Source organism: Urocampus carinirostris, chromosome 9 (genome assembly GCF_059441175.1).
Source record: "Urocampus carinirostris isolate Australia breed hairy pipefish chromosome 9, RoL_Ucar_1.0, whole genome shotgun sequence".
Classification (NCBI taxonomy): domain Eukaryota; kingdom Metazoa; phylum Chordata; class Actinopteri; order Syngnathiformes; family Syngnathidae; genus Urocampus; species Urocampus carinirostris.
In genome coordinates this window covers 39,312,507-39,328,243 of record NC_142357.1, presented here as the reverse complement: position 1 = coordinate 39,328,243, position 15,737 = coordinate 39,312,507, and the positions used below count along the sequence as shown (strand labels likewise).

Below are 15,737 nucleotides of genomic sequence, written 5' to 3'. Positions count from 1 at the left end.
GTCAGGTGCAGGTGATGAGAAGCAGGCGTAGTGTCCTCCTGTTTGTCTGTATGTACTATATCCAGGGGCGGGTAGGGTTACTTGAACTTGATTACTTTCAATTACTTTTGGATTACTCCAATACCAAATATACTAATAAAAGTCAAAAGAAACTAAATATGAATAAAATGATGACTCACAACACGTGGTAAGCTTTCTCTCCTGGCTTTGATCTCAAAACGAACATAAAATGTGACAGAAACAAAATGAAAATAAATCCAAACAGCTTGCTAACATCATTTTTGCCGTTCCATGTATTCCGTTACTCCCCAAGCCTGCACAAAATTGAGTCATTTTATTCATATTTAGTTTCTTTTGTCTTTTATTGGCATATTTGGTATTGGAGTCATCCAAAAGTAATTGAAAGTAATCTAGTTCAAGTAACCCTACCCAACCCTGGTTATGTGTCCTGAGCAGCATAAAAACTGCCAAATTAATTTCAAAATATTATTCATTATTAGTTATTAACTCTGATGGATTCAAGTGTGTTTTAAGAGGGGGAAAAACCTAAACATGAAACGAGGCAAAGAGCCACAGTAAATAGAAAATATGATGAGGCAAAGAGCCGCATTCTTATTGGCCAGGAGCCGCATGCGGCTCTAGAGCCGCGTATTCGCCACCCCTGCACGAGAGGAAAAGGCACAAATCCTAAAGTTGAGATCCCGACGAGAGGAAAATCTCATTCGGTCGAGTAAGACGAGGGCTTTCCACACTGTTTACGTGATTCAGGTCGTCATCAAACAGCGGCCCCTCAGAACCCTGATCTATAATAATGTGATATCATCGTTGTCTCTATGTAATAAGCAGGGTTGGGTAGGGTTACTTGAACTGGATTACTTTCAATAACTTTTGGATGACTCCAATACCAAATATGCTAATAAGACAAAAGAAACTACCGTCAATCCCGGACTATAATCCGCTACTTTTTTCCCAAACTTTCAACCCTGCGGCTGATTCAGTGATGCGGCCAATTTATGTCATCTTTCTAACGCCGCTCGAGTACAAAAGGTAAGATTTAGACTGCAACTTCTTAGCCTGTGCACAAATTGAATTAGTGTAGACCAGGGGTGTCAAACATGCGGCCCGGGGGCCAGATCAGGCCCGCTAAGGGATTGAATCCGGCCCGCGAGACAACGCTCAGAGAAAAACGAGCTGCAGGTCTAAATATGTCCACTTGATGTTGCCAAAGCCAGGTGCCTCTCACAAAGACGGTGTACTTGTATTTCTTCTCTCTCTCTCTCTCTCTCTCTCTTTCTCTCTTTCTCTTCCTCCCTTTTTCTCTCACTCTCCGTGTCTCTCTCTTTCACTTTCTGTGTCTCTCTCTCTTTCTTTGTTTCTCTTTGTCTCTTTCTCTCTCTGTGTCTTTTTACCTTCTTTTGCTCTCTCTTCCATTTTTCCTTTTCTCTCTTTCGCTCTCTCCTGCTTTCCCCTTCTCTCATTCTCTCCTTCTCTCCTTCTCTTTTCTCTCCTTCCCCCTTTCTCTCTTTCTATTTCTCTTTGGATATCATTCTTTCTCTCTATTTCTTTCCCCCTCTCTCACTATTTGTCTTTATATCTTTTTTGTTTCTCACATTCTCTCTCCCTCTCTCTTCTCTCTCTCTCTTTCTCCCTTCCTCTCTTTCATTGTCCCACCCTCTCTCTTTTCTCTCCTTCGCTTTGTCTTATTTCTTTCTCTCTTTTTCTTTCTCTCTAATCTACTAGTCCGGCCCCCGAGAGAATGTTTGTTCTATCGTGTGGCCCCCGAGGTAAAATGAGTTTGACACCCCTGGCGTAGACATATCTTCATCATGGAAATTGCAGAAAGAAAGGCACATGACGCAACATTTAAGCTAAACGCAATCGAGCAGTCCGATATAGAAGGAACAGAGCTACCGCACGTAAACTTTACTTTGCGAGCGTGATGCTAGCGTGTTGTTGAATTAGGGAGCGTTGGACGACGTCTACATGACAAAGTCTCTTTCCCGTACAAAAGGAAGACGACTTTGATGACATTAGTTATAAGGAGGAATATGTGGGGGGGAGGGATTTTTTAAGGGTTATTGTTCTATCTTCTTTATTCATTATCTATTATCCGTTATCGGTCAGTTCATAATACGCTACAAAGCCTAGGAGCCGGGACTCTTACTCTCGGCCGAAAGGCCAAGCTAAGGTCCTAGCCTTAAAGCCTTGCTGCGATCATTGCGAATGCACCGTTCCCAGAGGTACTGCAACACCGGGCCGATGCGTGGAGTGGACAAAGCAAGCTCTTATTCCATCTCCGGATTGCAAAAATCAAATATTCTTCAATTAATTCAGTCAAAGTCAGTACTAGCCTCAATGCAAATTCAGAACCACAACCTTCATGATCATGGTATCTCCCCTACGGTATGTCTTTTTCACAGAGCTGTTAACTGTGTTGCGAGCGTGTTGTTAGTAGCGTTTTGCTACCCTCCACAGGCACGGTTTGGGATGAAAGTCATAATATTATTATTAAAGCTTTGAAAACTCTCTCAGTGTGCCGTCTTTCTTTGTAAATATGTGTAACCATGTATAATATGTATTTGCAGCTGTATATTTTTGTAATGTATTTATTTTAGAAACTTATTCTGATATGTTTTGTACGAGCAAATGAGAAAGAAGGGGCGGGGCAAACGCGGGCTGACGGGAAGTGGAGTAAAGGTGAGACGTGTTTGTGGACGCGGCCGACAATATCATAATGAAGTGCTTTGAGAGACTGGTTAAAGAGCACATCACCTCCAGTCTCCCCTCCTCATTCGACCCCTTTCAGTTTGCCTACCGGACAAACCGCTCTACCAGGGATGCCATCTCCTCTGCGCTTCACCTGAGCCTGACACACCTAGAGGAGAAGAAACCGCTCTACCAGGGATGCCATCTCCTCTGCGCTTCACCTGAGCCTGACACACCTAGAGGAGAAGAACACCCATGTGCGGATGCTGTTCCTGGACTTCAGTTCAGCATTCAACACCATCATCCCACAACATCTGGTAGACAAAATGAGACTCCTGGGTTTCAACGCCCCCCTGCGGAACTGGCTGCTGGACTTCCTCAGTGACAGACCCCAATCAGTGCGGATAGGTCAGAACATCTCAGATGTCATCTACCTCAGCACGGGCTCCCCCCAAGGCTGCGTCCTGAGCCCCTTGCTGTTCACCTTGATGACACACGACTGCGTCCCTAGGTCCGCCACAAACCACATCGTGAAGTATGCTGACGACACAACAGTGGTGGGCCTCATCAGGGACGACAACGACCTGGCCTACAGAGAGGAGGTGGAGCAGTTGGTGGGCTGGTGCAGGGACAACAGCCTGGTCCTGAATGTTGACAAAACTAAAGAGATCATTGTCGACTTTAGGAAAAACCAGCCCAACCATGCCCCACTTTGCATCAACAACAAGGCTGTGGAGGTTGTCAGCAGTATCAAGTTCCTAGGGGTGCACATTACAAACAAACTCAACTGGTCCGTGAACATTGCATCACTGGTTAAGAGGGCACAGCAGCGCCTGTACTTCCTGCGGAGGATGAGGAGAGCCCACCTGCCCCGACCTTCCCTCATCGCATTCTACTGGGGCACCATAGAGAGTATCCTGACCAGCTGTATCTCTGTGTGGTGTGGAGGCTGCAGCGCTACCGACTGGGGTAGTGTGAGGAGGGTAACGAGGACAGCAGAGAAAATAATCGGGACTACACTTCCCTCCATTCAGGACATTGGCCAGAAGCACTGCCTATCCCATGCTAAAAACATTACCGGGGACCCCTCTCACCCCCATCATGGACTGTTCACTCTGCTAGCCTCTGGGAAGAGGTACTGCAGTGTGCGGTGCAGGACCACCAGGTTCCGCAGTAGTCTAGTTCCCCTGGCCATTAGAATGTTAAATGGTCAATCTAACATATAGTTAACCTAAATCTAAACAGCTGCTAATCTGACTTTTTGCACTACTGGCAGTTCTTTATAGCTTGCCACTCCTTGCACATTTGCTCTCTGCACTATTGTACTTACAGCGTTATTGTTACAGTGTTAATGTTACTGTTTACCTGACTTGTTAACCTGACTGCCGATTTTGCACATCTGGTTAGCTACTCCTCTTGCACTATCGGCACTATGGTAAAATACTATACGTAGCCATAATACAATAAAACTTTTATTTATATAGATAGATAGATAGATAGATAGATACTTTGTTCATCCCCGAAGGGAAATTCACATTTCCAGCAGCATCCCTGAGCTGAGAACAATCGAGAACAATCGAAAATAACACGGGAGCTGCTGGAGTGGCTCTGTACATTCAAGGAAACTGTGCGGGTCAGATGTATCGACATTTCGTTCTGTATACACGTGTACTAGAATGACAATAAAGTAGATCTGAATCTGAATCTGAATAGTGGATATATATTTTTCCCACCCTTACCTTTGGAAATATACACTTTTTTCCTTGGATTACTTTCAACGGGCACCCGGACTCTGCAGGTCTGCATTTAATCTTAAGTACTGGTATCATTTTCCGTTCATTTTGCCGGCTGTGTTTAGGTATAGATTAATTTCATGTTTGTATTGCGTTTATTCAATGTGGGCGCATGCGGCTAATGTACAGGTGCGGCTTGTGTATGAACAAAATCGGTTTTCCTCCCGAAATGTGGTGGGTGCGGCTTATAATCAGGTGCGCTCTATAGTCCGGAATTTACGGTAAATCTGAATAAAATGATGACTCACAACACGTGGTAAGCTTTCTCTCCTGGCTTTGATCTCTTTGATCGCCGGCAAAACGAACATCAAATGCGACAGAAACAAAATGAAAATAAATCCAAACAGCTTGCCAACATCATTTTTGCCGTTCCATGTGTTCCATTACACCCCAAGCCTGCACAAAATGTAGTCACTTTATTCATATTTAGTTTATTTTGTCTTTTATTAGCATATTTGGTAATGGAGTAATCCAAAAGTAATTGAAAGTAATCCAGCTAAAGTAACCCTACCCAACCCTGGTAGTGGCACGTCCCACCAACCCAGCAACGGTTCTTCTCCCGACCCCTCGACGTGATACGAGTAACGGATCTGGGACAAGGCCCGAGACCCCGAGGACGAACGAGCCGGCCTACCGCTCGTTCCCAGGAAAAGCAGGACCAGGATCCAGTAGGTCCAGAAGAGGACGAGCACCAGGAAAGTGGCCAGGGGTTGTAGCGCCAACAGCGGCAACTGCACAAAGACTTTGCCCGCCACGTGGAAGAGCGCGATGGCGAGCGACACTCGCTTCCTCATGAACAGCATCAGCAGCAGCAGGACCACCTAAAACCCCCAAACGTGAGCGCTCGTCCCCGATATGGCCGAAACGACCGTTCCGGTTACCGTAAAGGCGGTGGCGGCGGCGGCGTAGACCAGCGAGGTCCGGGTGGCGTCCCGTTCCGCTCGCTCCTCTCCTGCAGAGTCCATCTGCTTTCTGTGGAGACGGCGGTCCACGTAGAACCACCACAGGATGCCCGTCCCCGCTGAGGACACAAAAAACCTTTTCATGGACACGTTCCGGCACTTTTAGAGTACAGTGGAACCTCGGTTTTCGAACGCTTCTCAGTTCGAACAAATCGGAGTCCGACCAAAAATTTAGAGAAATTCCTGCTTCGCTGTTCGGTCAAAAAATCGGAGTTCGAACGCCGGGGTTGTCATGGTCGCCGTGGCGACCGGTCTGCCCCGCCTCCTGGTCACCAGCTGAAGCAGATCAGCTAATTGCATGGCTGCTATTTAAGGTTGGGTTGTGGGTATTGCGGGTGTTAGCTCATTATACCTTTTCTGTTCTGTTATGCCTTGTCCTGTTTAGTTTAAGTCGGAGGAAACCTGTACCTGACCATTCCGAGTGTAAGAATGTTTTCTGTTCTGTTTTGTCCCGGAGTTTTTGGACAACTTTTATTTTGGTAAATAAAAGCTTTGATCGTACGCAATTGAGTTCTCCCTTCCTGCCTCCGTTCTCGTTCGGTCACCCCTTCCACCTCGTGACAGGGGTGGATGTTTCACATCACATTTTTTTACTCCTTTTAATTTTCTCAGGTGCAATTGCACCTCCAATACACTAGGGGACGTCCGAGATGAAACAAATGTGTAGCAAATGGGCCGAGTTACAGAATTTCCCCACACCGATGAAGCTGCAGCCACCAGAGTCATCATGACTTTAATGACACTGTCATGAATCACTTCCGAAAAGTGCTAAAAAGTAGGCAGAAGCAAGTGTCATTGGATGGATATTTTAAGAGAAAAGAACATCCTGTAGCCAGTCATCCGTAGCAAAGAGATTTGAACGTGTGAGCACCCCTCAGACGGAAGAGCTCCCCGAAGTTTTTATGGAAGGGGACTCTCCTTCCAAACAATAATTTTCCATCCTCCTCCATCCCTCTCACAGTCCATTTGCGCCTTCTGCTGACCACCACAAAGGTAAAAAATCCTATTCATAATTCTTTTCTTTATCCTTTTTCTATTTTTACACGTTCATGTTAGCGTAATCTTTCGTACGGAAGATTACGCTAACGCGAATGTACGATTAGCCTGGGTTACATTCTTGTTATTTGTGTCTTAAAGGTAAACAAAGGTAAACATTCAGGGTGTTGGAACGGATTAAAACGATTTACATTATTTGTAATGGGAAAAATGATTTCTGTGTTTGAACAAATCGCTTTTCGAACAGGGTTCTGGAACGGATTATGGTCGAAAACCGAGGTTCCACTGTACTTCCCAGGAGAATTTTTCAACTTTGCCAGGAAGGTTTTTGTTGTTGTCGTTGATTTCGAGCTGTCCCTATGTGTAATAGCTATAAAGCGACACGAATTCCGCCACCCAGCTTCGACAGTTGTTTATAACACGGAAAGGGCTCTCGAGGTGTTGGCTATTAATGGAGTTCAAAAAGAAAGGAAGTACTGTATGTATAAAGAGCAGAGCCAAATATGGACTCATTTGAATGATAATTGATTGCTTTTTGTTGAGTGATTATAGTGTCTACTTTTCGCGTGTTTTTCAGGCTATCCCTGTCTAAATTGGTTGGAATTGAATTGTAAATAGTTATTTGTTTGCATTTTATCATTTATTTGTATCACTGAAGAGTTCTGTCATGATTACTGATTCGGAGCACCTACGGCTGCCCCGTTGGCGCCAACAGCCACGGGACCTGATTGGCTGTTAGACTCTTTTTAAACTCCCGTCTTCCGAAAATAACTCGTCAGACCGTCTGCGAACCTATGCTCTCAGCTAGGCAAGCTTTTGTACTCTCCGACACTATCCTGCCCCGTTTCCTGCCTGATACCTGTTGCCGACCTCTTTTCTGGACCTATTTCTGTTTGTGCACCTCTGCCTGTTTTTCTCGCTGCAAACGACTACCTTGGCTCGACACGGAAGTGCCACTTCCGCGTTCCTGCTATCTGCTGCCCGTGACCGATGATCATCGGATGGTGGATGCGAGCACTGCTCTCTTTCTTAATAAAAACTGAGCAAAACGAACACAATTGGGTCCCGTCTCCGTTCCTGGTTTGTGACAAGTTCATATTTTGAATTCTATTCTTTTGCATTTTCAGGAAGTTTGTGTTGTTGTTTGACTTTAAACGTGTTTATTGTGTAAAACGATTGTGTATTTTTTGCAGATACACAAATATTTTATTTTATATTTCATGTTTTTTTCAGGAATCCCCTGCAAAAAGTTTCAATTGACAGCTCTTCTCAGTGAGGTGAGCCGAAAGAGCCGGTTTTGTGAATAGAGCTGTCCTCTCGGGAGCGACCAGTAGGGGGCGGTGACGCTTCGCATGACGCCATAATGTCATTTTCACACACTACGTTTTATTGTTCTTCATTTCTTCCAAGAAACACGGCAATGGCAAGCATTTCAAGCACTTCATTCAAAATTCAAGCCTGTTCCTGACCTTGAAAACGCAACTTTTAAGGATTTTAAGCACCCGCAGGAACCCAGGAAGAACTTTTGGCCGTAACTTTTTAACCGGGACGGGCGAGAGGGGTGCGGGCTCACCTAAAGATCCCAGAACTGCCAGAACCGTCAGGATCCAAACCAAGACAGCCGAGATGTAGCGGATGATCACCATCAGCACCATGGACAGCACTAAAGCAGACACCCAAAAAAAGAAAAAGAAGAGCGTTAAGCCCCGCCCATCCAGGGCCGGCACCAACGAGAGACGCCACTGGCCGACGGCATTTTGCGTTCAGCGTGTGGGTGGGGCCGGGGGATCGCAACACTATTTAGCTAGCATTAGCGGCTATCCACGCAAATGCTAGCGTTAGCCCCCGCACGCGTCAACGCCGTAGGCGTTCAGAAGCCGACGGCGTCCACGCCCGTATAATGACTTCACGAAAAAACTATCCCTATTCTTCATTTATCTCTCTATTTCTTTCCCTCTCTTCCTCCCTCCCTTTATCTTTATCTCTTTAATTATCGCTCTCTCACTGTCTTTGACTCTCTCGTCGTCTCTTTTCGGTCTCTCTTATCCCTTAAGTTCCTTTCTCCCTTATCTAGCCATCTTTCTCTTTCCTTCTCTTGCTTTTGCTTTCTTTCCCTTTCTCTATTCCTCTCTCTCCAATTTCCCTTACCATATTTGTCTCTTTCTCTTCCTTCTTTTGCACCCCCCTTCTTTCCTTGTTTCAGTCTTTATTCCTTTCTCTCTTGCTTTCTTTCTTCCTCTCTCTTTCTCACTTTGTTTTTCTCTTGCTCTTCCATTCTTTTTCTTGTTCTTTCGCCCCCTCTTTTCTCTCCCTCAATTTCCCTTACCTTATTTGTCTCTTTCTCTTCATTCTTTTGCACCCCCCTTCTTTCCTTCTTTCAGACTTTATTCCTTTCTCTGTTGCTTTCTTTCTATCCTGCTTTCTTTCTTCCTCTTCTTCCCTTTCTCACTTTGTTTTTCGCTTGCTCTTCCATTCTTTCTCTTGTTATCTCACCCCCTCTTTTCTCTCCCTCTCTTTCTCTTGCTTTATTTCACCTTTTCCTCTTCCTCTTTCCGTCTTTCCCCTTTTTCTTTGAATTTTTCTTTCTTTCATTATTTCCCATTTCTATTTTGTTTCTTTTTGTCTTGCGGGGGTGACGTTAGCATTGGACAGCCATGGCAGATTCCCACCCCCGGGCTAAGCTTTCAACGGCGACCGGTGCCAATCTTGGGCCGGTTCCCGTCGGTGTGCATGGGCTAGGGCCAAAGAGCCATAAAAGCAAAAATATTTGGATTTTTTTGGGGGGTAATAGAGGCACACCATGTCATATTTAGAGGCCAAATTCAACTAGATTGCCAAAGGCGCTCTCCCGTCAAAAGCTTAATTGATTTCACTGGGTGACGTTGGAAGATAATAATGCAAGGGGTCTGTGCTCCATATACATATGAATATAACACTTCAAACTGGTCTCCCGTCCTCAGTTACTTTTGAACGGTTTCAATACAAGGTGCAAGCAAAGTGCTTTTATAAAAATGTCCGCAAATACTGCAAAAGAGGATACCGACGTATTCACCATGTGCGGATCCTCCACCGAAAAAAAAGAAAAGCCCGGGACTAAAGGATTGCCGTTTTCTCCCCGGGCCTAAGATCTTACCTCCAGGCACGGGCTTACTGACCTAGCGCCAGGACGCAGAGTCCCAGGATGATTTCTTTGCTGGCGATGATGCCGGCGAGAAGGCCTCGCAGGAAGGAGCCCTCGCCCACGAAGGTGAGCGCCGCTCGGGCGAACTCGGCGTAGCACGAGGCGTCCACCGGCACGCATCGGTTCAGCAGGGGCACCGCCTTGCTGCCGGGGGCACGCACGGGTAAGACGGGCGGGCGAGCGGGACCGACGGCTCGGGCTTACCTGGGCGGCACCGGCAGCTTGGGGCACTTGGCCGACCTCTCGGGCAGCTCGGCGTACTTGTGACTCGCCAACTCGTACGAACACAGCTCGGAACCTGAAAAACATGGCGGCCGTGGTCATCTCGAGGTGATTTAGCGCCTCGTGGCTTTCTTTGGAGGTTTTGGACGATCGATGGACACGGCTATATAAGCTTTACGCAGACTACCTTTTGTTGTGTCAAAGGCATTCTTCTTCACTGTTATCAATGAAACATAATAATAAATCTCAGGAGGGTGTGCTCACTTTCCTGACATACTGTACGTAGAGCGCTTCTGGGGTTGCTGTTTCACTCTTTTGCGAACTTTTGAAATGAATCGATTTTGTCTTTGTTGTCATTGACGTCATTGTGTGTGTCGGTGGGTGCGACTGTCTGTGTGCGCAACCGCGATAGGCTGATGCGAATGTCCGTGTGCTCCGCTGTGATAGGCCGTATGCTGTCAGTCAAGTCAAGTTTTTTTGTTTCGCCCTTGATCACAAAATGTCTCAAATGACTGCACAGGCCACAATGCTTTTTTTCTTTTTGTTCTCTTTTTTCCTTTTTTCCTTCTTTCTTTTCTTTTCTTTTTTCTCTTCCTTTTGTTTCCTTTTTCTCAGCTTTTCACTACTTTTTCATTTTGGTATTTTTTTTCTTTTTTGTTCTATTGCCTCCCCTTCCTTTAAGTCATTTTGTGCATTATTTTACATAATATTTGGTCGTGTAGGGATTAAAGAAGCCAAAACAACCTGAAGAGCCGTTTGGGACCCCAAAGAGCCGGTTCACTTTAGTGAGCCGAGCCGAAGAAGCAGGTTCTCGAAAAACTCTACTGACTTTACTTTTCAACTTCGTTCGACATTGACTTCAAAATACCGCATTTAGAACAGAGCGTCAGGGGAACCCGTGTATTTTTACCTTCATGCACTTTAACTTTGACCTAATTCGCTTCTTAATTAGCAATTTCGAGCCCTGATTTTTGTGCGCCGGCTAGATTTTCTTGTGCGCTGAGAATGTGCAGGCAGTGCGCAATTGCGCACGCGCGCAGCTTAGGGGGAGCATTGCTCGGATCTCCAACTCGTGGGAGATCTGTCTCTGTTACAGGACTCCTGATGTTAGCGCGCAGCTAGCAGGACGCTCTCTGAATTTCTTCCCAACACTGAAAGGAGAAGCCCTCCAATTTCGTTTTATTTTTGTACAATGACAAGAAAACCGTTCGTTCAACTGTAATTATGGTTTATCGTCTGTAGATCTATAACTGTGATTTTTTTTTACTGTCGTATACTCCAAGACAGTAATCTCAAGGTCAGTTTAACCCTTTTTCTAGGAAGGTGCAAATTTTGGCGGGTGCTTCCGACCACGTTGATGGCGAAAACCCGAGGATCTCTGTATTTCCTTCTATCTACTGAGAGAGCTAACTGTGGTCATTGTGGCTGTTTACGTTCCACCGGATGCCAACGTTCCACCGGATGCTAACGTTAGCATAGCGCTAGATCTTCGGCCCGCTGCTATCAATGAACAGCAGCTTGCACACCCCGACGGAACTTTTATCATCGCGGGCGACTTTAATCAGGCATGCTTAAGGACTGTACTTACCAAATTCATTCAATACGTGGACTGAGCAATTAGGGAAAAAACACTGGACCGTGTGTACAGTAAGATCAAACATCTAGTTGGATCCGCCCATCTCTGTCTGTCCCTCACCCCCTCATGCACCCCCCTCCGGAGGAAAACAAATCTTATGCAATCAAGGACAGTACAAACATCTTCTTTGTTCCTTTATCTCTTTGTTGTCTTTATCCTCACTGTAAAATGTGGACTTGGAGTGCCACGTCCAATTTCGTTACAATAGATTCAACCCATGTTGTAACAATGACAATAAAGGTATATTCTATTCTATTCTATTTCCTCGTTGGAAAAATGGACCTTCCAACAGTCCCAAGTGTGTCGTCCAATGTTTTACTCGGCCCTCCGATCGACTTGAGGACCCGGCTTCGAAGGGTCGCCCGATTCGGGTGGTTTCTATTTCATGTTAAGCCGGATCGCAAAAGGTATCGGCGGCGTCTTTAAGGAGATTAGGTACCGTTAAGTGTGGCGAAGGTCTGAAGGTCCTGGTAAGTGCGCAGGATCCTGGGTGGGCAGAGCGCCACGCAGAGGGCCAGCGACCTCATCTTCCTCTCCACGATGTCGACGTCGCAAGGATCCAAGAAGAAAACGAACCTGCCGGGAGACGTCAGCGTTCACGGCCGCCACTCGCCCGGGGGCCGCACCTCACCTGCGCTCGGAGTGGTCCAGTCCGCTGAGCCGGACGGCGTCCGACGGCGCGTTGCGGCGCCCGCAAGTGTTGCCATAGCTGTCGTAGCCCGAAAGGAGGCGGGCGGCGCCCCCCGATGCCACCGTGAAGGCGCACACGCAGCCCTGAAAGACACACGCGATGGCAGTCTCAGGGGTCTTACCCCATTCGAATGTCTCACTCGATACGTCGTCGTTACGCCATATTAGTTCGTCCTTTAATCGGCATTACAGTGGAACCTCGGTTTTCGAACGCCTCTCAGTCCGAACAAATCGGAGTCCGACCCAAAATTTCGAGAAATTCTTGCTTCGCTGTTCGGTCAAAAAATCGGAGTTCGAACGCCGGTAATGTCACAATCACATGTATTGGGAACACCTGTGCTCAGATTTTGGCGCCAACAGCCAGGACAGCTGATTGGCGCACCCTGTACATTTAAATCCCCAGCTTCCGGTAACACTTTGTCCGATTGTACTCATGCTACCTGTTGCCTTGAGCTCAGTAAGCCCGTACCTCTGACTCTTTGCCTGCTCCCTGTTCTCTTCTGATTGATCTCCGTTGCCGACCCATTTCTGTAAATCTGCCCTGCCCGTCTGACTCCCGAACTCTTTTCCGAACACTACGATTACGCCTGTCCGCGACCATTCCCGCCAAGCCTTCTCCCGCCTGTCAAGTTCCGTCAATCCGCCTACCAACGGATCGAAGAATCCCACCTTGTCATTTCCTTCCTTTCAATAAAACCAAGAAACGAGCACAAGTGATCTCAGTCTTCCTTTCGTCCCGTCTGACAGGTAATGCGTGAGTGCGTACGCTAGGGTGCGGTGTTTTAGCCCCTTATTATGCCTCCGAAGAAAGTCAGTGCAAGCAGAAAAGTTGCTACAGGTGAAAAAAGAAAAGTAGTGCGTACAACTATTGCATTTAAGAAAGAAATAATTGCAAAATATGAAGGAGGTGTGCGAGTGTCTGATCTTGCTAGGGAATACAGCATGGCTAAATCTACGATCAGTACGATACTAAAGAATAAGGAGGCTGTGAAATCTAGTGATGTGGTTAAGGGAGTGAGTGCTATAAGCAAGCAACTGCGGTCCACCTGTGTCTTCTGCTGACCACCACAAAGGTAAGAAATCCTATCCATAATTCTTTTTTTCATCCTTTTTTTTCATTTTTACACGTTCATGTTAGCGTAATTTTTCGTGCGGATGATTACGATAACGCGAACGTACGATTAGCCTGGGTTAGCTTTATGTGGGTGTTGGAACGGAGCCCAACTTTCAGGGTGTTGGAACGGAGCTCTCTTTCCAATGAACCGCTCACCACTTGTTGTGGAGACCCGGGTGCTAAATGACTTGTAAACGACCTGATTTTTTTTATTTTTACACGTTCATGTTAGCGGAATCTTTCGTACGGAAGATTACGATAACGCGCACGTACGATTAGCCTGGGTTAGCTTTATGATTACGTTAAACATTCAAGGTAAACGTTCGGGGTGTTGGAACGGATTAAAACGAATTACATTATTTTTAATGGGAAAAATGATGTCGGTGACCGAACAAATCGGTTTTCAAACAGGGTTCTGGAACGGATTATGGTCCAGAACCGAGGTTCCACTGTACTTTGATCATCTCGATATTCCCATCACCACCCCTCAGTGACCTGATGGACTAAGCCCGTCGGCCCCAGGTCGGACACCACCATTAGTGCTTAGCTCAGGGGTGTCAAACTCATCTTGGCTCGGGGGCCACACGGTAAGAAAAAAAAACCCTCGCAGGGTACGAGAAAGAAAGTGAATAAAAGAGAGAGGAAGAAAGAAAATAAGACAGAAGAAGACAACAGAAAAATGACACAGCAGAGAGAGGGGAAGAGAGAGAGTAATATAGTTTCAATGTATTTGCGAGTGGCCCCATCAAAGTGTCAACATATAGTGTTTCAAAGTACAGCAGATTTTTCTCTTGTACTTCTCGCGAGTCGGATTCAAACCCTGTCCGGTCCGCAAGTTGTCGCCTGAGCCTTAGCAAACACATACCTGTCAACCTCCAGGGCTCCATGCCCGTACAAACTGTCGTATTTTCCCTTACATAATACAAAATAATCTTACACCATATATTTTTTTTCGGAATGATGCATGATGGGAAGTCCCCAGGCGGCAGACGCATGCGCACAGTAGCATCAAACCGCTTGCTTCGTTTTCAAAAAACGATACAGAGATAGAGGCTACCGCGGCGAACTCGTTTGACTTGATTGATTTGCCGTTTCGTCATAGTCGGTGTAAACCGGATGGTACCCAAATTTGCGTAAATTTCCGTACAGATTTTCTTGTACATCGTACCCGTCTTAAAATGTATAATAAATTTACTTTGTACGCAGGGTTGGGTAGGGTTACTTTAACTGGATTACTTTCAATTACTTTTGGATGACTCCAATACCAAATATGCCAATAAAAGACGAAAGAAACTAAATATGAATAAAATTATGACTCACAACACGTGGTAAGCTTTCTCTCCTGGCTTTGATCTCTTTGATCTCCGGCAAAACGAACATAAAATGCGACAGAAACAAAATGAAAATAAATCCAAACAGCTTGCCAACATCATTTTTGCCGTTCCATGTATTCAGTTACTCCCCAAGCCTGCACAAAATTGAGTCATTTTATTCATGTTTAGTTTATTTTATCTTTTATTAGCATATTTGGTATTGGAGTCATCCAAAAGTAATTGAAAGTAATCCAGTTAAAGTAACCCTACCCAACCCTGTTTTTTACTGGCACCGAGAAAACGTCACGCTCTTAAAGGAGCCACGCTGCAAATGAATCAAAAATCGTCGGTCAGCTGAAAAGTCGAGAACTCACAATCACTTTTGCTCGCGTGTCACGCCTTTTTCCTCATCGGGCATGAGTATTTTCAACCTTCGATACGTAGCATTCGTTTTCGGTCGCTCTACCCAATTCGGAGACGTTTTGCGGTCCAATATGACACACTGTCCCTTTAAGATTTCCCCGCGGCAGTTTTGGAGCGAGCCGCCGCCATCGTGCGGTCCCTTCTCAAGGTTTCTTCATTTTCCTCATGTTGAGGTTTTTTTTGAGTTTTTCCTTGCCCTCATGTTGGTTCCAGATCAGGGGATGGTGTCATAATAGTCTGAAAAATAGTCTGTGTAATATAGTCTGGGTAATAACCTGTGAAGCCCTTTGAGACTCTTTGTGATTAAGGGCGTCACAAATAAAAATTAAAGTAACCTTACCCAACCCTGTTTGTACGGCAAAAACGTACAGGTTGACAGGTATGCAAATACGACGATGGTGAGGAGCGTTACCATGCCAACGAGGAAGATGAAGAAGAGCAGGAACCAGGGCAGGTCAGTGCAGCTTCTCTCCTCCAGCGGGCGCCATTCTCGCTTTGTCCTCTGAAAAGACACGCGCGGGCACCCGCGCGGATGCACATTAACAGGACAGAAGCGAGCGTGCGCGCGTTCACGTTAGCTATGAAGTAAGCCGGGCGGGCGGGCGCGCGCACACACGCGCACGTCAATACACAGGTGCATACGCGCCGTTAGCTAGCGACCAAGCCCGGCTAATGGGATCACCGTTAAGAGGGATCAATCC

General features: G+C 46.1%; 1 protein-coding gene and 1 pseudogene across 2 annotated transcripts in view; both read right to left on the bottom strand.

Annotated features, from left to right (window-relative positions):
- The window catches only part of slc44a1b (solute carrier family 44 member 1b), a 41,680-nt gene that overhangs the window by 15,586 nt on the left and 10,357 nt on the right, over positions 1–15,737 (bottom strand). For both annotated transcript variants that reach the window (XM_088343790.1, XM_088343791.1), the window contains exons 2-9: positions 15,449–15,538; positions 12,128–12,270; positions 11,936–12,072; positions 9,843–9,936; positions 9,613–9,782; positions 8,031–8,120; positions 5,381–5,520; positions 5,134–5,320 (exon numbers count right to left, since the gene is read on the bottom strand). In XM_088343790.1, the coding sequence (XP_088199916.1) occupies positions 5,134–5,320; positions 5,381–5,520; positions 8,031–8,120; positions 9,613–9,782; positions 9,843–9,936; positions 11,936–12,072; positions 12,128–12,270; positions 15,449–15,538 (1,051 nt within the window). The remainder of the gene's footprint in view (positions 1–5,133; positions 5,321–5,380; positions 5,521–8,030; positions 8,121–9,612; positions 9,783–9,842; positions 9,937–11,935; positions 12,073–12,127; positions 12,271–15,448; positions 15,539–15,737) is intronic.
- LOC148360254 (U2 spliceosomal RNA) lies at positions 2,219–2,338 on the bottom strand (annotated as a pseudogene).